Consider the following 25,216-nt stretch of genomic DNA (forward strand, 5'->3'; position numbering starts at 1 on the left):
TCAGTTTTAGCCATAATGGAGCCATAACTGGGGCTGGTTACACTTTTTTTTTTTTTTTTTTTTTAATAACAGCGCAAATGTGGAATTCTGTTCACACCTGGATATTCCAGCTCTGATAACCCAACCAAATGTCATAAATGGAAAGATGCATGCAACAAAAACAAAGATATTTTTAGCACTTATAACTTCTGAAGAGAAATAAAATCCACTTATCCACTTTAAAGGGGGTTAAAAAGTGATCCTCCGTTTTCTAAATAACTTGTAAGAAATTCTATGTTCTGTGTTGTTGCCTATTTGGACATTGCTGTCAACTCTTTAAAATTCGGTCTCCAATGTAGTTGATCATGCAAAAGCAAAACGTGCACACAAGTCTTCCCTTTTGTCAAAGCATTCTTCATTTGGGATTGCCAAGAACAAAAGGTTTATTGGAGAAGGCTGGCTCTGAGACTGGTTTCCGCATCTGCTAGAGCGGTTCTGTGGGAGTTGTGGAGGTCTGTCCCCGGAGGCGTGTAGTTCAGGCTATTGACAGGCTGGAGGTGATGAAAACCAGAACATCTCTCAATAAAGCCTCAGCGGTTCTCAGACCTGCTTCGGCACGTCCAGCAATGCATGACCAAACATAACATTCTCCCGTTTATCTCTCGTTGTGTTTAATGAACAGGTGGCATTCTCTTTATGAACTCTAATGAGTGTTTCTTCAACAATAAGGCAACTGTATGTATACTTTGGATTTGTTCTACAGCACCTCCTCTGATAGACTATATGACCAGGAGTTTGTGTACACCCCCCCTTCTAATCAAATAGTGTTTGATTTTATAAGCATTTCTTTCGGGACCAATCTTAAAGGGGTAGTTCAGCCAAAAGGAAAATACTTTTACAATTTACTCGTCTTCATTTTGTTCCAAATTTTAGAGACTTTCATTTATTTATTCAAAAAAAATGTGTCCATCCATTGAAGGTCCCACATTTTCTAGCTTTAAATGGTTGAAAGACTTCCTAAATTTAAATCGTATGCATTGAGCAATTTCATTCAAGATAATTTAATTTAAACTGTTACCCAATGTTGGTGTACGATGCAATTTTCACTTATAAATTTCTTGTAAATTTTACAAAGAATGGAAAGTAATACATTTGAATTAAACGTGAAATTTTAAAGTAGAAAGACTGAAACTGTACTCCAATAATCTTTGTTTCATTTACAGTTTTACAATTTACAAAAGTCACGTGTATTCATGTTTAAGCATTGAGAAACACATATGCATATAGAGCATATGGATTACATGAGGACTACACTGATTACTTTTACAATGTCTGGTAACACTTTATTTACACATTTTACACGTTGTTACTTGTAATAACACTAAGGTATGCATATTACATGCAACTAACCCTAAATCAAACATTAACCATAACCCTAATTATATAGCAAGTGCATGTAGTTAATTACTGAAACAAGAACACCTTAAAATAAAGTGTAACCCTGTGTCTTTATGTACTTTTTTGATTCTTTACAAATGGTTGCATGGACACACACAAACAAAACCATTATCTAACATTATCTTGCGTAATTCCTGAATTCCTAAAAGGATGGTGCGATTACATTTTTTGATAGAATAGTACAAAATTTGATCTTGAGGTTGAAGTTTTGAACCTCTGACAGGTTACGTCTGCTCATGATCAACAGTAAGAACTGCTCATAAAAGTAAAGGTTCTGTATTGGCATTTTTAGCCACAGTGTGAAATTTCCATTGCACAAAAAAACAAACAAAAAAAAACAACGTTTTGCATACTAAGAAATCTCCAGTCGACCGGAGAAAAAAAAAAGCACTGTTCAATTATCGGTTCTTTGTAGGACCCAGAATGGTTCTTGTATGGCATTGCTGTGAAAACCTCTTTCATAATTGTTAGTGTTTTACTTTGAGGATGGCATAGAGAATAGTGCGGATCAGCGTCCGCCTCATGCAAATGGAATTTATTGCTTTGCTCTAATAACAGGATGGTTTCTAAAATAAACGATTATGTTGGCAGACGCCCCACAGATCTGGTCTGTAACATGTCAGATGAAGCACTGTGAAAGTTTCCTCTCTGCTGAATACTGCCCACTGCCCCACTTTCAGCATCATAATCATGTGAGCATCGGAGAGCTATAGACTGCAGTTCTCCTCGTGTCAGCTGTGATGTGAACTGCAGCATGTCGTCCGACACGAGCCAGCGAGGAGGGCTGGAACGTTAGTGTGAGTTTTGTCAGCTTTCCAGCCGGAGCATTACATGCTTTCAAAGGGTCACTGCTGAATGCTATAGCCGCTAGTATAGTTCGACTGACACATGATGTTCCTGTAACACCAAACCTGACCTTACATGTGCTTTCAGATCCAGTTACAAGTGAATTACAACATTTGTTGTTACGATGACCCTGACAATTGTGTATATAAGTGTTAGAAGAAAGTATTTGAACTATAGTATCTTATATTAGTAGTATAACATAACATTTTAGTATTCAACAATATTATTGATTATTGAGAACTGAACTGAGCTGGACAATGACATCACAGTTTTATCCAGAGCGGCTATATATATATATATATATATATATATATATATATATGACACACACACGCAACTACCGGTCAAAAGTTTTAGATCGGTAAGATTTTTTATGTTTTTAAAAGAAGTCTCTTCTGCTCACCAAGGCTGCAATCATTTGATTAAAAAAAAAAAATAGTTAAAAATAGTTAAATAGTTAATATAAAATATAATAGTTATAAATTTATTCCTGTGATCAAAGCTGAATTTACAACATCATTACTCCAGTCTTCAGTGTCACATGATCCTACAGAAATTATGATAATATGATGCTCAAGAAACATTTATGATTATTATCCATGTTGAAAACAGTTTTTTACATTTTTATTTCAGGATTCTTTGATGAATAGAAAGTTCAAAAGAACAGAATTGATCTGAAATTAATTAATCACTACCATTCAAAAGTTTGGGGTCAGTAAGAATTTATATTTTATTTTTAGGAGAAAGAAATTAGAAAATACGTTTATTCATCAAATATGAGTTAAATTGATCAAAAGTTACAATAAAGAAATTTTTAATGTTAGAAAAGATTATATTTTAAATAAATGCTGTTCTTTTGAACTTTCTATTCATCATAGAATTTTTTTTTGGGGGGGGGGGTGGTACACGACTGTTCAACATTGAAAATAATAATTTATGTTTTTTGAGCATAAAATTAGCATATTAGAATGATTTCTGAAGGATCATGTGACACTGAAAACAGTAATGATGTTGAAAATTCAGCTTTCAAATTACATTTTAAAATATATTAAAATAGAAAACAGTCATTTTAAATTGTCATAATATTTCACAATATTACTGTTTGTAATTTTGTTAACATCAAATAAAGCAGCCTTGGTGAGCAGAAGAGACTACATTTTGTGTACTAAATTAATAATTTTTTTACAACAAAAATGAAACATCACTGGACTATGATGCTATTCTCTACAAACTGTGTTGCATTACTTTCCTGTTATCTCAGTAAAGTTGCTTTGAAACAATCTGTATTGTAAAAAGTGCTGTATAAATAAAGGTGACTTGACTTGATTACATGATCACATTTGCACTATGCTCCTCATTTTATTTGATGACCTATTACACTTTATATATTTAGTCTTGTTATGACTACCAGCATTCCTGCAGATAAACACAGTGCCCAGAGGGAGTTTATGTGTGTGGAGAGAGCTGTTATTATCCCATCATTTGTGTGGAAGATCTGAGCAAAGCTCGTATGCTGCCATGTAATTACACTTTTGCCCTGAAAAAAAAAATACTCTACTCTTATGGAATCTCTCCTGACTTAGTTTTGAGTGTGAAAGACTGTTTCATGTTCTGCACTTCTCATGTTTAGGGACAAATGTTCTGTTTCCCGTCTTGACACTAGTCCAGTCAATCACACACACCCACTTCTTTAAACTGAATAACCGACTAAAAGAACTGAAGTCCTGTTAGTTGGCCCTAAATCCCTTGTCGCCTCCCAACATGAATTCCCCATTAATATTAATGGAGTCATAGTTTATCCTTCACCTACTTCACCAATGCAATCTACTATTTGATTTCAAATTATGTCTTAAACCCCACAACTTCAACTTGTTCAAAACGCAGCTCTCATCACTTCCATCCTACTGCAATCTCATTGGCTCCCTGTTCTCTATCGCATTCACTTAAAAATACTTACTAGTTTTCAAGGCTTGTCATGATTTAGCACCTTGTCACCTTTCAGAATTAATAAACACAAATGCCCCTGCTTGTACGCTGAGATCAAGTTCCTCAACTTGCTGGCAGTGCCTTAGTTTAAACTTTCTACTGTTGGCGGCAGGGCATTTATTTACACTACTCTCTGTTAATGGATTGTATAATTTAAATTTCAGATCCATGTATGCCTTACATTGTTTTGTTTTTTTATGTAATCTGTTTTGATATGGGCTGTGTTTGCGATGTTTATAATCAAGAATACTGGTGGCAATGGTCTCCACTCGCCATAATCAACTTTGGGCTCAACAATAGCTGGGTTTCAGTCACGTGATTATGATTCTGCAAAATTCAGATGGAGGGCTGGGAGCGAAGAGCGCAATGGACGAGATGGAGGAAAGTCCGTACTTTACTGTCTTTACACGCTATTACAAGAGAAAGATATAAACAAAAAAAAAAATCAAACATGTTGGATATGATCCTTATTTTATGAAGAGGAGCGATTTTTCAACTGAATTGAGATTTTCCTGCCATCAAGGCGGTGGATATCAGGAACTACCTTGTCTTACAGACATACTTTGACTTTAAAAAGTTCGGAAACTGGCACGTTACACAAACATAGCCACTTAAGTTGTATTAACTCAGCTTTGACGAAGTGATTACTGCACACACAGGCAGTTTTTCGGTCAATTTCTAGCATTTCCCCCTTATGAACGCCAACTTTTTGTACACAATAAAAACTCCTCGTGGTTTGATTGATTTAAGTAACCATAAACGACGCAAAACACAGGCATTTTGAGTTTGTTATAGTGCTTTCTAAATACACCAAATCACTTCCTGCCCTCCATTTGCATTTTGCGCCATGGCAACGCAGTGGCGTGACGTCATATGAAAACAAGCTATTGGCTCAACAGGCAGTGTTATTATCTCAATTCATTATCTTACAATGGCTAAATGCATATAGCAGTTGGGAGACTTGCTTATTTATTTTACTAAAGTATGTACTGTACTAAGGCCAAACAATTGCACACATACATTTGGATGGATGGATGGATGGATACATTTAAATTCATTTAAATATGGATGGATGGATATGAATAAACGTAAAGTTATATAGATATACACTCTTAGAAGAAAAGGTCCTATATAGAACCTTAAAAGGTTTTATCAGCGCTACGTATTTGGAACCCCTAAAATGTTCTATACACTCTTAAAAAAAAGGGTGCCTCTGGGTTCTATATATTACCAAAAAAATGGTTCTATATAGAACCATTTTGGAGTTCCATATATGAAGCGGGGGATGGAACCATTTCTGGTTCTAAATATAACCATTTCTTCTAAGAGTAGCACTGTAATATTTCAAGCTTTAGAAAATACATAGAAAATATGATGATTGCAGTATGTTCTCATGAAAATACCATTTCAGGTATATTTGTAGTTGCCCTTTCTCTCAGCTTATCTGCCATTTTGACACGCATTTTTCACCAAGCTCATCATCACAATGTTTTTTTCCGAGATGAACACTCGTAAACGCTGCTTTAGAAGTGTTGCTGTCTATTCTATGCGTTAGAAGCTGGGCGAATGGAAATATCTCTCCTAGAATTACATGCATCTGTATGTAAATATTTTTTTGGTTCTGATTCCAGCATCATCCCTCATTGATTTCAAATCGTTTTCCCCGATTAGCCTAATAGGCTTTATGCACAACTTACTTCCGCATTCTCTGTAAAACAGGTCGCATCGCTTCCGGTCCAGGTCTTTTGTATGGTGCTTCATGAAATTTTTTGCGGTTTTACTCAAGATAACTTAAAAGGAGCGAACAAAGATTAGCATAACCAATATCCCTCACATGTGCAGATTGATATTTAAACGTTTTATATTTTTTATTCTTCACAGTAACGTTTAGATATTTAAATGTAATAAAACGCCAATAACAAAGTGAACTAGGTAGGTTAGCTGATTACCTTAAATATCCATAGATATCGTAGTCAGTTCTTACGGCCGTTAACACTTTCTCTGACAAGCGGATGCGATGAGACACGTTGTCCGGTTTGGTCACGTGACGCACGGCATAAAGCCTATTGGTGTAGAGATCTACAGTTTGGTTGTTAGAGTTGCTGGATGGTTCAGCTCTGGCCGGTTCTGCTCAGATGCTCAGAAAGTTGCAGGCCTTGAGGGGGGGAAACTGGTGGGTTTTGAACTGCAAACAAATGTTTGCTCTTAACATCTCTTTTGAAGTCTGTTTCCAATGGTCTCGCCAGCAATTGTTTACTGTGTGATGGTGGTCCTCAAGTTCTTGTATTAAAAACAGATTTGATTGATTGATTTGTAAGAAACCCTTGTGAGCAGTGAGCATGTGTGTTTTTTTGTGAAACTTGGGAAGAAATTTGGGAATTTCTTGTTTGATTTGTTAAATGACTACAAAAGGATGGGTAATTTGAAACAATTGTTGGATTATCTCTTTTAGATGCTCTCTGGGAACGAGTAAGGCTTTTTGAGACCTCAAATCAGTTTGTTCAAATGTTTATTGTCTGTACTTGTTTTATATGCAACCTGCAATCCTGACCACTCTTGTTAAATACATACTACACCAAAATCTCCCAGCTTGTTAACAAGCATGTACATGGTGGGACATATTGTGTGTAATTTGAAAATAAAACTTGAGTGAAAAAATTGCAGCGGGACATTCTGCTTTGGGTTCATTGGCAATTAGCTTTTTGGTCACAAGCTTCCAGCGGCCTTGCATGATATATGAAAGCCACACTGGAGATGTGGTGAAGTCAGTGTGAAAACCTCACCACACAACCACACCATTATAGAACATTTTTCTATAGCAGTCGATTTATAAAGCCAAATATCTGATATTTAAACAGTTTTTGTTAATACAAAGTTGTGGATTATGTCATGGCATTTATGGTGATACTGAATTAAATCAAGTTTCTCTTAAAGGCTAACTAAACCACTGGTCAGAGCCTGACTCAACCCACTGGCAATCTTTGAAAAATGCTGAAAAAGTGGGCAAAAAAGCTGGTTTTTACACTGCCAAGGGCGTAGCTCGTACCAAGAGCATGGTGAGCTGAAACCTGCGTACGTCACGAAGTGCGGAACATTCTATAGGAAAATTCAACTGCAGTAGCCAACGTTCAACCTGAAGAGGGCAGCACTAAGACGTTTTTACACCATATATTGTAGAAATAAAACACTTTATACACAAATGTCAAAAAGCTACTCAAATCAATGGCTGTTATTAATAAAGATCCATTCTTACAGATCATTAACTAAAAAAAAGTTGGTTTAGGGTTTAGTTACTCTTTAAAAATAGGTGCCAGTAGCCACCTTTTTATTACAGGTAACTGTAAATGCGAAAAAAAAAAAAAAAAAACCTATTTCCATTGCAGTTTTGTGAAATATTCCTTTTTCTAATTGCTTGAGAAATCACCTCATGCGAGCGTAAAGATTTTTTGCGGTATATGGGAGTTTTTACAAAATTGCCGTTTCCAATTTCCGTTTGGGCGTATTTTCTATTCGCAATTTCAGTTTATGCCATTTGAAGGGCAATGGCTAGTGTCTATTGAAAAGAGATGTTTTAGTTACAGTAGTCACAGAAAACTTTTTTCTGCCCCCACAGTGTTTTGGAGAATGAATGGATGAAGTATACATGGTCAGCAATTGGAGGGCTTGATTTGATGTTGTCACATGTTATTGTAGGATTGGACGTCCTTTTGAGCTTTGGTGGATTGATGGCATTGGTGATTTGTTGCCAACTTTGAACAAAGCAGGCTTTGATCCATGTCTCAGATATCCTTTAACACTATTGGAAGAAGCCAATCTCGAAGTAATGAGCCACTGCTGACCTCACTAACCATATCAACCAGCTGTTGTGTAACTGGGTCTAACGAAACTTGTTGTGGGGCTTTTCATTCTTTAAAAGAGCAAGGTAAGAAAACAAGCGGCGAAGGAATGTCGTAGCAATGCTTTCACCGAGTCATTGCTTACGTGCTTGTCAGGAACCACCAGGAGCTGTTTTTCATGCTTGGCACCTCTTGCTAAGTACATCAGCAGATGTGCTGGTAAACCAGGTCTGGAAGTGAACTGTCTTGGTGTCTTTTTGCGATTGAGCGATTGAACTCAATAAGGCCAGGAATGTGCCTAGTCAGAAAACCCCAAAAGAACCGAATCCCTCTTAAAAAAGCTCAGTTTCTCATATATGGTCATGTACTAAACATCTCATTCGTGGAAGAGAATGCAATGTCCTTCTTGTTACAGTTAAACTAAATGGGTTCTTAACGGTGTTGTTTTTCCCAATGAGTTCAGCTCCTTCAAAGTTTCTCCTCTTTATCTCAGTCGTTGATTTTTATGAATCTGGCAACCGGTTCCTGCCTAAACGGTTCTCCAGAGGACAAGATGGAGTGTTAACAAGCTCCTGCATTCTCCGTCTGGCCGAGGGTTTGTTTCCCCCGTCCTGGAGCCGGACGCTCCCACGGGGGCTCGGCGCACGCAGACATCACCTCTTTATGAGCGCCTGCGTGCAGACAGTTGCCAGGCCAGTAACTCGCTGAAAAAGGAGAATCTGCTGTGAAAGGTGGTGATTCAGAGGCTTGAGTGCTCGCAGGCACCCCGAGCCAAAATAATTAGATCAGCGACTTTTCCTGGGTCTCGACACTGGGCCTTTTGTTGGCCTCGCTCCAGTGGGGTGTGGATCACTGACCTGGGCTGCAGGTTCAGTCCACAAGCAGAGGCGACCCGATGAGATATCGTGACGTTACAAGAAATTACAAAAGAAACCGCATGTGCTCCATGTGCTGAACTCCCATCAAGACAATAATGTGCATGCTTATTATGATTATTTCAGTGATTATTTTGAGGAGTTTGAGGTGTTTGTCAATTGAGTTGAATGAAAGCCATTCATTTTCTTAAGAATTTTGGAATTTAAGAAATTAAATTTTTTTTTCAATTACGATTTTTCATGCATTCTTAAAAAGATCTTAGAATTTAACTTAGAAATGTCATAACTTAAGGAGTTTCCCGTGAATCCAGACTTAAAGCCCTTGCACACTGCGTTTTTTCGTATTCGTGATTCGGTGGCTCTGAATTTTCAAAACGCCTTTCAAACTGCTTGCTACGGATGCGAAAAACGCATTTTTTTATGACGGACGAAAGTTTCAGAATTAGTGTGCAAGCGGGATTGACATAACATGAGGTTGTATTTATTTTTTAATGTGCGAAAATTTCGGTGTGCAAGGTGTCTCCGAAAAATAGAATAGTTTTGAATAATTAGTATTTTGGGTCAAAGCATTGGGGAGTCATGATGACATGAATATTTGTTATTGGGAAATATCGAAAGTTTTAGCTCTATAGTATTTTTGATTTATATTTTGTTGTAAAAGTCATTATTGCAGTCATTAGAGATGTCTCCATGTGTATATTTGGTGTATAGTAAGTAATTCCAGCCCGTTCTCATCCCAAGGCGTCATATACTGACGCTTTTGACAATGCGTAAACATCCAACGCACATGGCACCCTTAATCATCAATATGAGACGGAGATATATAGGGGCCAGAAGGCGCCTCCTAGTGGTCTAACTCTAACCCTACTCCAGACCAAAACCTACCATAACCAAAGCGTGTTATATTGATGCTAAAGGCTGCCATGTGCATTGGATGTACAGTACATACGCATTGTCAAAAGGATGAGAATGCGTAGGTAATTCCATACAACCTTTTCAGTTTGCTCAACAAACCGATACAAAAATGAGATAAACTAACATTTATAATGAAATATCAACGATCATATTAACTTGAAGCTGATTGAACTACAAGTAAACAACTTTGGTCCTCCAGGAACAGGGTTGATTGAAGAATCTATTTTAAGGTTAAAAAAAATCATATTCACCTTTTAAAGCAATATAATTTATTTAGTTTGTAGCATGATTGTTGTAGTACGTGTACAAATGATTTATCAAATGAGACGATTAGCAGAAAGCAAATTTAAGCGAGCTCAAAAGCAGTAATAGATGGTTTTGTGAATTTATTCGAGTTTGGTAAAAAGAATTGAATGAATTTATTAAACATAAATGATCACCTTGGCCTTTATTTGTCAGTCAGTGTGCATGTAAATAGCCTTGCTTTTAAATAACATGCTTGCTTATACATCTCAGTTTGCTCCCACAACTTGCCAAAGTCAGCCTAATTATTGACTTTATTGTGCCTTTGGCTGTTCCAAGACCACAAATCCTCCTGCACGTTGTTGGAGAGCGGAAACACCTGTTCAGCGCGCAGAAGGTGCTAAACTACATGTGCTTTTCATTTTTTACAAATTAAATGGTATTCATTTTTTTTAAGTAAAACACAACTGTAATTGTGGTTCTACACAAATGGAGGCAAGTGTTATCTTTCAGCATAATAAGCTGTCCTCAGTTTACTGAGTGACTTAAGACTTGTCACGATGCGGTAGAAACGAGGAGGAAGCAGGATCCACATGCAGCACACTTAATTCAATAAACTGAAATCAATACAGGCTCAGACCATCAGTACTCAGGAGCGACAGTAACAACACAAGTACTCACAAAGACTGGACTAGAACACAGGGCTTAAAGACAAGGCCAAACGAGCTAAACAAGATAACAAGGAGGTGTGGCTAATCTGAAACACCTGGGGAGACTAATAAACATGACAGGGAACTGCTAAACATGAAAAGACAGGGGAACACAGATTGACATTACAACAAGACTAGTGTACTCTAAGAACGATAACTATATTAGCGTCTGGACAAACCGACGATAACGTTCAGTTTATTGTAAGCAAGCTCGAGTGGATTCTGATTGGATGCAAAATTATTCTAATAGTGAGTCCAATAGCCGCGTTTCCACTGCCGGGCTAGGGCTGGGCCAGAGCTAACAGCGAGCCGGGCCGAGCTAGTGGCCTCGGGCCTCAAGCACCGGGCTTGCGTTTCCACTGCCGGGCCAGTAGCCCCACAGCGCTGCCCCAGACCCCACCCCTAACACGCCTTTCAGGATCAAACGTCATAAAACCCAACCCATTTCAGCGGGTATTATGAATTAATTTTATTTTTTAAATTAGGAAGATAGCATGTATATTAACTCACCTGCCGTAGTGGCTGCAATAGCGTCCCGAGACCAGTACAGGCGATTCTCCATTTCAAGCAGCGATTTTTTGATATAAGTAGGGCTGCGGGCACGTTTTCAAGTTATTCATTAATCGTTAACCGAGGCCCATCGGTTAATACTCGGTGCATAGTGTGCGCGCCGCAACCTCGAGATACAGAGTAAATTTTTAACACCTTTAATAACTGATTGGACCCCATTTGAAACGAAATTAATTTATATAAATAAAACGCAGCAAGTACGGAGCAGTTAAAGCCCCATTTCCATCACCCTTCAAACTGAAATTGCCAATTGAAAATAAGCAAAACGTCCATTTCACAAAAACTCCGTGTCTGCAAATAATAATAATAATAATAATAACTATCATCATCATTATTGTAACATTTTATTAGGCTGCATATGTAGAAGACGCCTTTATCCAAAAAAGGAATAGAGCACAAATAAACACAATATTTTTGACAAATATCAGCGCATATCCAGTGTGTGTGGAGCACGCACTGATGGCTGCGAGACGCCCATGTGAACAGTTTCATTGCATTTCTTTCAGTGGAAACAACTTAAAATACTCTTTCATTTCTGGTCATACAGAAAATAATAATACATTATTCGCAAATAAATTTATTTATAACAAGAAAACGTTGTGCTTTAACAATTAATCAAGGCGCGCTTCATGATCTCCGTGAACTGAAGCGCGAGACCTGAAACAGCCACCGCATTCGAATTTGTTCGTTTTAAATTGGACATTTAAAGCTTTAGTCTACAGGGTTTATATCCTTTGTAGATTAAAGCTTTAAATGTCCAATTTAAAACGAACAAATTCGAATCGAAAGCCAATATCTTCTATGTTTATGTAGCTTAATTTCTCTCTAAATGTGCATCCGGAGATGGAGATATGTTTTTAGCCGAAAATCATTTAGAAAACAATAGTTTATTAATAAACAATTAATGCCTCGTTATTTTATATTATTTTATTATCAGACACATTTATTATAGCCTATAAATCACCCATAAATCCCCTTTCTGTAGGCTGTGGTTACAGCTCTTCTCATTCAGCACTGCGGGGAAAATATAATTTCCAGGTTCTAATTTGGCCTCAGAAAACCAGTAAAATATATATTTTTTTCATATTAATTTGTCAAATATTTTAAATGTTTAAGGGGAAAAAAATCAAACAAATGTCTGAAAATTCGTCGATATGTAGCTATATCCTATATATCGTTGCGCAGCATTTGGCATAGGCCTACAGTTCAAATTAAAATGTTATGCAATTTTAAACGGTTAATCGGTTAAACATGGACACCCCTATGTGCATCTTGCTTCAGATCATAACGTTCCATAACACCGATAAACTCCGCCTTTTACCTTGAGCACGCCTCTAGCCCGAGCTGGCCCCCTCTGGCCCAAGGTATTCGACGGGCCAGAAATCCTGGCCGTTGGCCCTGAGGAAGCCCCGATCAAGCCCCGGAAGTGACAGTGGAAACGCGACTGGCCCTGGCACGCACTAGCACGGCCCGGCCCTGGCCCGGCAGTGGAAACGCGGCTACTGATATCATTCCTTCCTCTGTGTCGTGAGAGCTGTGGTGACGACATCCCTATTCTTAGAGTTATAAACATTATTACTTTATCGCAATAGTTTCTCATTTATGGGGAGACCAGATGTGATGTGTGGGAGGTGTTTATATTTATACTAATTTTTTTCGCGCGCACCTTCACGCTCGTGCGGACGCGTCGATTGTAAACAAATACTTCAGTCCAGCCACTGAAAACACCGCTCTGATGAGGGGACTGACGTTCACTTTCCACTTACACTACACAACGCAACGCAGCAGCATTAGTGATAATCGATAACAAATTAACGTGATCGACGAAATTCTTAATGATCAATAATCGATCGTCGATTAATCATGCCTATCCCTAATAGTGGATATTCAGACATCTAAATCAGACTGTTGCACAAAGCACTTAAGACTCTGACTATTGGCGCTTTTCCACTGCATGGCACGGTTTGGTTCGGTACGGCACTTTTTGGCGCTTTTCCACTGCATGGTACGGTTCGGTACGGCTCACTTGTGGCGCTTTTTCACTGCATGGTACGGTACGGCTCGCTTCGGCTCGCTTTAAATGGTACCTGGTCTGTTGAGGTTCCAAGCGTACCGTACCGGTACTAAATGTGATGGGAAACACTGCAGATCACTGATTGGTCAGACAGAATCGTCAGTACCAGCGTCATTGTATTTGCGACCAATAGACTTCAACACGAGAAACCAAACCCGCTAGATTTAAATAGGCAGTAACGGCCACCATTGTTATCGATTAGAGCCCGACCGATAAAGGATTTAAGGCCGATACCGATACAAATATTTTTGGGATTTAAAATCCGATATTCCGATATATCAGCCGATATTTTATTTATTTATTTGAAACTGGACATGATAGTCACAAATTTTGTCATGCTTATTTGAGTTAAGAGAACTGATGGGGATGTTCTTTTAATTGTTATTCAAGCAATGTATGTATCGTGACCAACTCAACGAGTGTTGCCAACAGGAACGGTGTAGAGTGCCCTCTGGTGGACAAACTATACAACTCCAACACTCATGACATGGTTTAAGCGTGTTTCGTCCGTTTTTATTTTATTTTTGAAATATTAATTTATCGGCCATTATAACTGCCGATACCGATAGTTTGGAAAATGCCTAATATCAGCCGATAATATCGGTCTGCCGATATATCGGTCTGGCTCTATTATCGATCAGTCTATAATCCCACCCACTTCAAAGCTACTAACTGCAGTGGAAAAGCAACCGAGCTAAAGCGAACCAAACCGTACCATGTCGAGCCGAGTCGTACTACGCAGTGGAAAAGCGAATCTTGCCGCGCCGAGCCGAACCGCTCTGAGCTGTACCAGCAGTGGAAAAGGGCCATATCTGAAGTAGGATTACACTGCAATGCATTCTGGGTCAAATAAGACTTTTCAAAACAAAAAACATGGCGGATCGAGTAAGCGTATTCAACCACTCAGTGCATTTTACCCCAGCGAAAAATGTGTTTGTGTTTGGAGGAGTATAATAACAGCTACAAGGACATTTTACTTGGGAAATTTAGTGTAGAATGTAGTAACAAGAAGAAATGTTTAATTTGGATTAAACTAACTAATCCAATAACTAATTTGAATAACTAACTAATTTTTTTTTGGTCTATATTAAGTCAGTCTTTATTTTTGTGAAACAGTCTAACTTGCATTAGACTAGTCTATCGGCTAACACAATAGACCAGTCTAAAATGGCTTTGTGAAACCGGCCCCTGGTGAGAGAGAAATATTTTCTTATGATAATGCATTTCCACAGGAGTTCTGCTGTGTTGATTCCATTAATAATCCACTAATGGATTCTTAATAAATGTGTACATTCAGAAAGCATCCATTTCTCTTATGTGTTTCATGCCTTTGGATTGCATTGTGCAAGAGTTTCAGGCATTGGAGTGTTTAAAATAATTTATGAATTAGACTTCTAAACTACAAGAAAAATGTGTATTTTAACCCTGGCCATTGCCAGCTCTGATAGACACCATCTGTGTGTGTGTGTGTTATGGCAGATAATTATTCAAGATGGCATAAAATAGACAGAGTTTATAGGCTTAAAGAATCAATGTTTGTTTAGGAGAGTCATCAACTTCAACATCAGATTCTGGATCCTCCTAATCTTTGCAGTTCTTTGTTTTAGCCCAGATAAATGTTAAATAGTTCATGAATAATTTGCATGTTCATGTCTTGGCAGCTTTACACACGCCCAAACCCCCAATTTGATTGCTTTACTACCAAAATGCATCAATGTATAAACACAGAAATGGGATGGGATCATTTTCATGACTGTATTGCAGTGCGTTTAGGGTAAAATATGACCCATCTAATGTCTTCCATGTGGCGCGTTTGTAAGGACTGTGTGGATGAGTCCTAATCACTCACTAATGGTTCAGCTGGAATACAACTCCACTACAGCACTACTAGACCAGCTGTTTATAGCATGTATAAAGTGGTTTTCAACACACATTCTCAGCTTTCTTTTATTTGAGGATAATTTAGCCATTATGAAAAGAAAAACAATTTAATTTATTGGAACGGATGAAAGAAAAAAGTAATTGAGGGTACATTGCAGCATTGTGCTTTATGTTTCTCATATGTAATGGTTCTCACGATGTGTTCAGTCTCAGAAGGAAGTCATTTCAGACTGTTAAACAAGGATGTAATTTACATAACCGCATACAGTGAGCTTGTTAAACACCGGCCCGCTTACCATCTAAACTCCACTCCTGTTGGCTGTGGGATTACTAAATGTAGGGTCTTCATGTATCTCAGACACCACAGCGTCAGCAGTAATATGATCTTTAGAGGGGTTATGATAAATATGATGCTCTTGTTGGAACAGATATAAGGGTGAACTAAACTGTTTTAGATGAAACATGCAGGCTCGAAGCCGCCTCCGTTGCGTTTGCTTGCATAACATCAAGGATAACGGGAATTTTCCAGTGTGGAGACCTTTACTCTCAGTCTGATGCTTTCTTACTATATTTTCTTTCTTTTTGTTAGTGCGAAATGTGATCCAATAGGAAAAGAAGATATATATATATATATATATGAAGAGTTCAGATGCAAAAGCCTCTAAATGCCATTTGAAATTTTATTCTTTAATGATGATTTTTATCAAACTTGTATATTTAAGTTCAGTAATTTCACTTAAATGACAAGGTAATCATCAATGACATTTAAGTGAAATTACTGAACTTAAATATACAAGCTTGATAAAAATGATCATTCTAGAAGAAAATTTCAAATGTCACTTAGAGGCTTTTGCATCTGAACTCTTCATATATATATATATATATATATATATATATATATATATATATATATATATATATATATATATATATATATATATATATATATTAAATGAACATGTCAACTTCTTGGATGTATGCATGTATATATCCAAGATATATGTTGGATTTATGTATTCATCTTGGTTTAATCTGTGTTGCACTACTTTTGATTTTACATGCCTCACAAAAATACTTAATTCAGTTATTGACTGTGTAGAAAAGGTGTATTCAAGTCATGGTATGAATGAACTGCATGTTTATGTATTTTTTATTTTTGATAACCCATTTATTGAATTCTAATATGTTGTTGTTGTATATTTGTATTGTATGTATTATAGTAGTTACTACTGTGTTTATCAGAACAGATGCTATGCCTAAAGTTTCATAATTGAATTGCACTGATGAAACGGGCAGAATATTTGATGTAACAATTTTTATAAGCGCATCTCCTTGTTATTGGTTGGTTATGTCGGCGCAGGACTCACAGTCTGCTCTTTGTCCCGCAGCGCCTGATGTGACCCCGCCGGAGTCTGAAGAGGCCGAGGCTCTCGCTGAGGCCCAGAGCGGAGGACTGCCGACAGCTGAAGGTACAGATGCACAAACCCACGATACACCTCATGCCGAGATAATAGCACACCAGTATCCGGCTCACGCTAACACTGGATTTATATTGCCTTTTAATGAACATGTTCTATAATTATGGTGCAGTTTCATTCAATTTGACATCACAATCCCAATTTGGAAAATTCAAATCCAAAGTTTGCCCCAAAATGCGAATTCTGTGGTTATTTACTGATGCTCAATTTCTGTTTTGTTTAAGCATCAAGAAAAATCCAACTCGCATAGTTGTATATTACACATCTGATGTTCTGATTGGCTTTTAAGACTTTTTTTTACACCAAGAACAATAACTAAGACGAGAGGAGGCAGTGATGGTTCAGAAGAGTGAGTGTGTGTATAAAGGGCAGCGTCTCTAAACCATGCATGATCTTGTAGCCAGATAAACATTCACAGTGGCTGCGAAGCATGTTAGTAAGCAAAACATAAAAAATGATTTTTTATCTAAGCAGGTGCATAATAAAGCGTATATTAAAGCTCCAAATTCAATAAGCAGTTGTAAGTGACTGTTAACAGTGTTCCTCGACAGGATATTTAGTTAGTTATGTGGTGTGTGTTATAGATGTGTTATGCTGGTAAGCTCTTCCCACAATAGATCTTGCTGATCCACCAGTTTGTAATGCCACAAATCTCAAAACACTTCAAGGAAGGCTGGGTATCGATACAGATTTCATGATTCAATAAAAATCACCACTCAATACAATACGTTATAATTAATTGTATATTCTCATTTAAATGGTGCATGATGGCACAGGTTTCATAAATGCATATTAAGAGATGCTCTGAACTTGTCAAAATGGAAAAAGTTGTTCACATTAATGAAAATCTTTTGTCCAGTCTTTTGTGATTGGTCTTCTCTGCTCTGATTGGTCAGATGACCCAGTCTGGGTCATCCGATTGTACAGGTTATTAACAGAAGTAGACGTGTTTGTTGGCGGTGACGTACAACATCTAGGCAGACATTATACAATGTCTTTACCAGTGGCCACTTTAACACACTTTAACTTTTAAAAGTGCACTTTATAATAATGTCAAATTAAAGTTTGTGTCGGCGATTTCAGTCCCAAAAAAGGCCCAAACCTAAATGATCACATTCATCTAATCTTTTCTATCTGCTAGCTTTCCGCCCCATTGCAGGCCGTCAAAAAACTGTGTCTCAGTGGCAGCCTAGGCTCTGAGATCTGCACACAAAAACCTGGCTTCAGGTCTGCATATTCCTCCATCGTTTTAATAACATGTTTGGGATGTTTGATCAGTAATAACTTAATGACACAAAAAAGATGTATCTTTAAAATCTTTTAAAAGTTTTCTTTTATTCACCCTTAAAATCCCCTTTATTCATCTTAAATGATTGAAAATGTAAATGTAGCATTTAGTGTAGCATTTGAAGGCCAGAGGTTGGTTATATGGAGGGTTACAGTGGCCTGCCAGCACTGCTTGTGCTGTTTATCGTTCCAATCATAGCCGGCCACAAATAGTCAAACCCACTTAACCTCGCTTTCCAAACCGGAGCTGCAGTGCAGAGCATAGCTGTCAACCCTCCCGTTTTTTCCGGGTTTCTCACGTATTTTAGCTCTTTTCCCGCTGTCTTCCCGTTTTAGTATTTTTCCCGTAAAATATACCGTATTTTTACTCTCTGATTGTGTGAGACGTACGAGCTCGGACAGATTCGGCTTGAAGTCGTTTATCCTCGGCTGCGGTGCCGCGCGCGCTGGCCGGAGACACACTGGCTGCATGACGTGTCTGTTTTTATTGCACGCTGCCTGCGTGACACGCGCGTCTCCAGAAAACGTGTGCATGCTAGAAATAGAACTGACGCCTATTTTTCACGCGACAGGCAAGCGTGTTTTTTGCCTGGAATTTCTTTGCGTTTCCAGGCAAAAAAATAAATAAAAAATAGGAAACGATGTTTAGGCTAGCTGTATGTAATTTTGTACTCGAATACATATTAATACATTATATTTTGATGTTTGAAAGTCTAGGTTTTTACATAAATTCAGATATCAAAGTAATTTAAACAAATAATAATTATTATAAATAGATTTTCAAATATATGAATAAAATATGTTTTCTTTTTTTCCATTTGTTTCTTATGCTCTTAACAATGTGATTACATGAAGAAGAAAAAAAAATTTTGAAAAAAAAAAAAAAAACGTTCTGGGCCTATAGGAGGATATAAAGATAGGATAGTGTGTCTTCTGAGTGATGGTCCACCATCAGGCTAAATAGGCTCTTTAAAGCTACACAAAATGTGTAAATGTAATTTAAATAAACAGACAGCCCACCTCCCAATTTTGCGGATTTTGGAAGATGTGTGATAGGCTAAATGTTGAAATTGTTGTACAAATGCTAGAGCAACACACGCTAATCCAAATGTAGATTTCCCTTTAAATGACACTGTCTTTCTCTCTCACACATAGGCTTATGAACTCTTTAGACTTTTAAGGATTAGTGCTTTATTTTTAAAGTTTGTGGGTGAGAATCGTGCAAAAAAAAAAAAAAATCCCTTATTTTGGGGATGGATTCCGGGAAAACTCCCTTATTTTCAATGTTCAATGTTGACAGCTATGGTGCAGAGAGAGGCATCTAGGAGATTTAAAGGTTTTGAGTCGTATTATTATTATTTTTTATTATTATTATTAATATTTCAATAATGGTGCCATCTGAATCACAGGACAAAACTCCTATTGTTTTACTTCAACTTGCCCTTTCCCTGGTCTGACTCAAACGAATGCTTTATTGTGACCCTGCATGGTTGCAAGTACAATTTAGCATCTTCGCAATAGGTGCAGACTCGTACTTTGTTTAGGGATTCAATTGCACTGGCACACATGCATGAGAGATAATGGACTTGTGTAACATTATTTCCACATTCTGCTTGTTGTAACATGCTGACCTTACCTGAATGTAAGTCTAGCCGGCACAGACGGTGTTTGGAGAGCGCTGTGCTTCACTGGTGCTGAACACACTCATGTACAGTAGTAGACTCTCTCATTATGTCATGTCTTCAGAACGTCATCTGAGCATGATCACAACACCCTCGCTCATGTTTCCACACCGATGACGAGCGCCTGTAACAACTTGCCTTTACCACTCGCTCATTCTCAGGCCGCTTGTGTTTTTACAGCTACTCCTCACTTTCTCAGTTTGGGTGTGCAACACAAACGGGCCTTTAATGCCTCGGTTGCTTTACAAATCTTCTGTGATGTGATGCAGATCTTGTCAACACTGCCTCGTTTTGATGGTGTTTTGTGTGTGTGCTGTTTTGGCTTATACTTGTCGTCTTTTGTTGACTGTTGAATTATCTGCCTCTCAGGATCATTATGGTTTCACGTTGTTCCTAATTGAATGGTGTCTCTAGAGTTGCCTTAAGCCCAAAGCATACTTTGGTTTGTACAAAAAATTCAATCTATTTAATTGAATTTAATTTAATCTATTTAAGAGATTAATAACTGATAGTAGATTAGAAATAATTTTTACTAAATTATAAATATGTTTTTATTATTTATTATTATTATTTTGCTATTTTATTATTTTATTAATAGTAGAATTTTTCACAGACCAGTTTGAAAACCTATTCGCTAGGGTATTCATACAGTGCATCATGGGATGTTTCTAACCTCTTGTCCTCCATATGCTTCTGCGAGGGGATGAAGATATACACGCCACGCTAGTTTAAAAGAGTACCAAGACATTTTTACCCTTCATAACTTAGCACAGACACTAGATGAAGATGAATCTTTGTAGTTTGTGTGTATCGAGCACACTATAAAGTTCGAAAGGCCACACATTTGAATGTGTTGCCTAAAAACTGTATACTTGCGCTTGTAATCATTTATACGTGGGTTGGACAACTTGGCAACTGCGTGTCAACCCATTTAAGGCTACATACCACCCTTATGATGGCTGTGGGTTGTGGAGATATGATCTCAGATCAGGTTCAAGAGCGCAGCACATTTCATGTCTGCTTGATAAGGCTGAGGTCTGGCTCTCGCACACACGACTGTTTATTTGAGCTCCGTCTGGCTCTGTACATGCTATGAGCTCACACTGTTCAGGCTGAGGTTACCCAGGCCCATTGCCTCTTCTCTTTGCCCTTTTGCTGCCACTTTCTCTGTTTTCCCATCATGCCGTGCTGTTGCATTTCTCACTTCCACAACATCGAGTCATCTCTCATGTCTTTGTGAAGAGGAGGAGGCCTCACACTCACTGGGGCCAGACACTGCTGTTTTAAAACTAACTACATTCCGTGACGCAAACATTTACAATACAATCGCCATATATATAGACCTCTTTTTCACTTAGATTTTTAATCACTAATGCGAAAGTAAAATGTGCACAGCCGCACGTGCATTCATAACGGTGCGGAGCAGAATGAGTGTGTTTAAATAATTCCCATGAAAGTTGAGCTTCCATAGAAATGAACTGAAAACGCTGCATTGCTCCGCTTGCTCAAAGCCAGTGGACACGCACCCTTGTGAGTGCGCATTTTACTTTCGCGAATTGGTGAATTAGCACCAATAGCTTGTTTTCACGTGACGTCACGCCACTGCGTTGCCATGGCGTGAAATGTAAATGGAGGGCAGGAAGTGATTTACTGTATTTAGAAAGCACTATAACAAACTCAAAATGCCTGTGTTTTGAGTCATTTATAGTTACTTGAATCGATCAAACCACGAGGAGTTTTTATCGTGTACCAAAAGTTGTTGTTCATAAGGGGGGAAAATGCAAGAAATTGATCGAAAAACTCTGGAGAAACAGCTTGCAAACCTACGTCTGCGGTCGGGGGGAGCTGAATGGGACAATGCGCGTGTGTGTACATTAGTGATCACTTCGTCAAAGGTGAGTTAATACAACTTAAGTGACTGTTTGTGTAACACATGTTTGATTCTTTTGTTTATATCTTTCTCTTGTAATAGCGTGGTAATAGTAATAGTTATAATGACGTGTAAAGACAGTAAAGTACGGACTTTCCTCCATCTCGTCCATTGCGCTCTTCACTCCCTGCCCTCCATCTGAATTCCGCGCGTCATCATAATCACGTGACTGAAACCCAGCTATTTGGGTGCGGCAATTTGACCCTTCGCAGGGAGTTTGATTGACAGGTGATCTGACAATTCATAATCCGCCATCCACTGAATCCGCCATTTTTGTCCGACAAAGCACTCAGGAGAGTTAGTAGATTAACATTTGGAGGATTTGAACTTGAAAAATGGAGTGTACTGACATCTTTCCGCAGTTAAAACAACACTCCTTATGTTTATTCCAGTGGCGTAGGCAGAAATTGTATTTTGGAAGGGCCAGTGAAAATGTGAGTGGGCCTATTGTTTTTCATTCAAAAAAAATTACTTCAATATTAATTAACCTTGGAGAGTAGAAACATTAATAGACAAACTGCAAAAATAGTTACACCTTTATATTCGGCAAATCATGTTCAACAAACCAGTTGTAGACAATAACTTGTCTACTTTATTCAGGCTAGTCAGCAGTGCAAAATCTGCTAAACTGCTGTATGAGAACATGGTGTGTGTGTGTGTGAGAGCGGCGTCGCTTGTCGGACATAGCAACAGTAACTAAAGGGGGCGGGTCTTTGCAAATAGTCAATTGCTTGAGTTGTGGGTTCATTATTATTCATAATAAAAACAGAACAGAACATAAACAAAACAGAACAATGACGAATTTGCTTAAACAAATCTTCCGCCATTGTCTTGTCAGTCAGAGTGAGATGAGGTGAAATCTGAATCCTGCTGCGACTCGTTTGGCTCATGCTGAATTGAGCAGATGTGTTCAGCTTTTAACTGTAGTGTTTGTTCTCTAACTGAACTGAATAATTGTTATTACTGTAATAAAAGGTTCAGTGGGGTTCCATATAGAGTCCTAGGGTCCTTGAATCAATTCTAAATTATACTTAATGCCAAAGAAGTTTATATAGAAGAACCTATTTCTTAACTGATTGCAGAACATTTTCATGTTTTACCATTTTTTTAACACAATTGTTAGCCTAATCACTGGGAACCTAAATCTTCCTTCACAGACATTTGTCTAGCTTGAAGTTTATTGATATATGTGAGAGATTTACAATGCAGAGGGTTAAAGAATGGCGTTAAAGAATTACTCGAAGAATGCTTTACGCTTCGTCTCTGGTGCAGAGTCACGGACACATCATTGTATTCTTTATGATTGTCTAGCTTGGTCATCTTTACATCAAAGGAGAAAGCTACACATGTACTTATTTATTGCAAAAGCTCTTTTTGGTAAGTTACCTTCTTATACATCAAATCTTTTAATTTATTACACAAATCACACTATCACTATTATTACCTATCGCACTATATCTGACTCTCACATCCGGCTAAAAGTCCCAAGGGTATTGTTAGAATTCGGTAAAAGTCCTTTTTTTAATGCTTCTTGATTTTGGAATGAAATACAAAATGTTCTTAACTTAGATGCACTTCCAACCCTGACCTCTTTTAAACATCTCCTGCTCAATGTTTTAAAGGACAATTGTAACTGTTTTTCCTGACCCTCCCCTATCTATATATTTTGTGAATGTGTAAATTGTGGTATTGTTATTCTGTGGTTTTTGTTTATGAAACTTTTTGTGCTGCCGTCTTGACCAGGTCTCTCTGGAAGAAGAGATAGTAATATCTCAATGTGACTCTCCTGGAAGGAAATAATAATAATAATATTAATTAAAGAATGGCGATGTAGAGAAAGATTGCAGAGTCTTTGAAATAGGGGATTTGCTATTTACTGGAATTGACGAGAATCGTGATATTTCAAAAATTAAATATTAATATTATATAAAATTAACATTAATATCAGGGATATTGGTTGACCCTCCAACATAGTAGGCGGCACCTTAATGTTGCACCTTAATGCTGGCTGCCACTTGTCATAAAACAAAAAAGAAAGGCCGTGTGTAGCTGCTGCTGTCGCATAAAGTCATGTCGAGAAGGAAAGTTGGTTCAGTGAGTGAGTGTTATATTCCCTAGAAATGCTGATCAACTGGACGTTCTGCTTATGGACAGTTACAGTTACAAACTCTCGTTTCTATTTCCCTAAACTCATATTTTGAGCGAAAACGTTTTTGTTGTGAAAATAAAAAGCAAACAAGAAAAATTGATTTGATAACTTTTTTTTTTTTTTCCTAAACTTCAATTAAAATTGTAATTGTGAATTCTTGTAGCCACGGTATTCAAAATCTATTTTTAAAAGTCCTGCTTTGAAATGATGTTCGGGTGTTTTATTAACTCCTGTCCTACACATTTGCGAAGCTCTGCTCTCCCCAACATGAATAGCTGTTTCAGGGTTTGTTTGCTACATTGCTTAGGTCTACAAATCATAGGTTCGCCAAAACAAACAAAACCCCTCCTGAGACATTCCTTTCATCCGCAGTTGTCAGGATGGGACCACTCAACAGAAGATGTTTGTTTTGAGCTGAAGCTGGAGTTGTTTAATCCAGATGTGCTTTCCCTGAGTTGATTAGATCATTTAAAACTCTGCCATCTAATGCAGGGGGTCAGGGCTTGACCGGTCTGCTCCTGTTTATCTTCTCCATTCAAAAAAATACGACAAAAACTTCAACTAAAACAAACACAAAAATGTGATGTAGCAAATTTGAAAATTCTTGGTCGGAGAGCAAAAATCCTGGAGCGGCTTCAATGTGGCTCATGCTAACAAAATTTTTAGTCTGTTAAAGGATTAGTTCACTTTTGAAAAAAACTTTTGCTGATAATTTACTCACCCCCATGTCATCCAAGATGTCCATGTCTTTCTTTCCTCAGTCGAAAAGAAATTAAGGTTTTTGATGAAAACATTCCAGGATTTTCTCCTTATAATAGACTTCAATGGGAACCAGGTCCAACCGAGGTCCAAACGACAGTTAATAACAGTTTCAGATACAGCTTCAAATGTCTTTAAACGACACCAGACGATGAATAAGGGTCTTATCATGCGAAACGATCGGTTATTTCAAAGCTTATTCCAAAAATGTAACTTTTCTAAGGACAAATGCTAGCCTTGTAATATACTGTGAGGCGCGTTTGTAACGTCACGTAATACGTAATTACGTTCAAAAGGTCACGGGCGACGTGGCCGGAAGTACAGAATCAAAATCGTCCGACATCGTTGTTTTACCTTTTAATTCCTTTTTTGTAAACGCCGTTTGAGTTAGTTTTCACGTTCAACCTATGCGTTCAACTTGTAAACACTCTGACTCTGTACTTCTGGCTACGTCGCCCGTGACCTTTTGAACGTAATTACGTATTGCGTGACGTTGCAAACGCTCCTCACAGAATGGAGAAAGGCTAGCATTTGTCCTTAGAAAAGTTACATTTTTGG

At 37.8% G+C, this 25,216-nt stretch overlaps 1 protein-coding gene across 1 annotated transcript in view; it reads left to right on the top strand.

Annotated features, from left to right (window-relative positions):
- The window catches only part of ror2 (receptor tyrosine kinase-like orphan receptor 2), a 96,345-nt gene that overhangs the window by 53,311 nt on the left and 17,818 nt on the right, over window positions 1-25,216 (top strand). The window contains exon 2 of the mRNA XM_039675351.2: window positions 16,762-16,842. Coding sequence (XP_039531285.2) covers window positions 16,762-16,842 — 81 coding nt within the window. The remainder of the gene's footprint in view (window positions 1-16,761; window positions 16,843-25,216) is intronic.

The sequence above is a fragment of the Pimephales promelas genome, chromosome 23 (genome assembly GCF_988280905.1).
Source record: "Pimephales promelas chromosome 23, fPimPro1.hap1.1, whole genome shotgun sequence".
Lineage (NCBI taxonomy): Eukaryota > Metazoa > Chordata > Actinopteri > Cypriniformes > Leuciscidae > Pimephales > Pimephales promelas.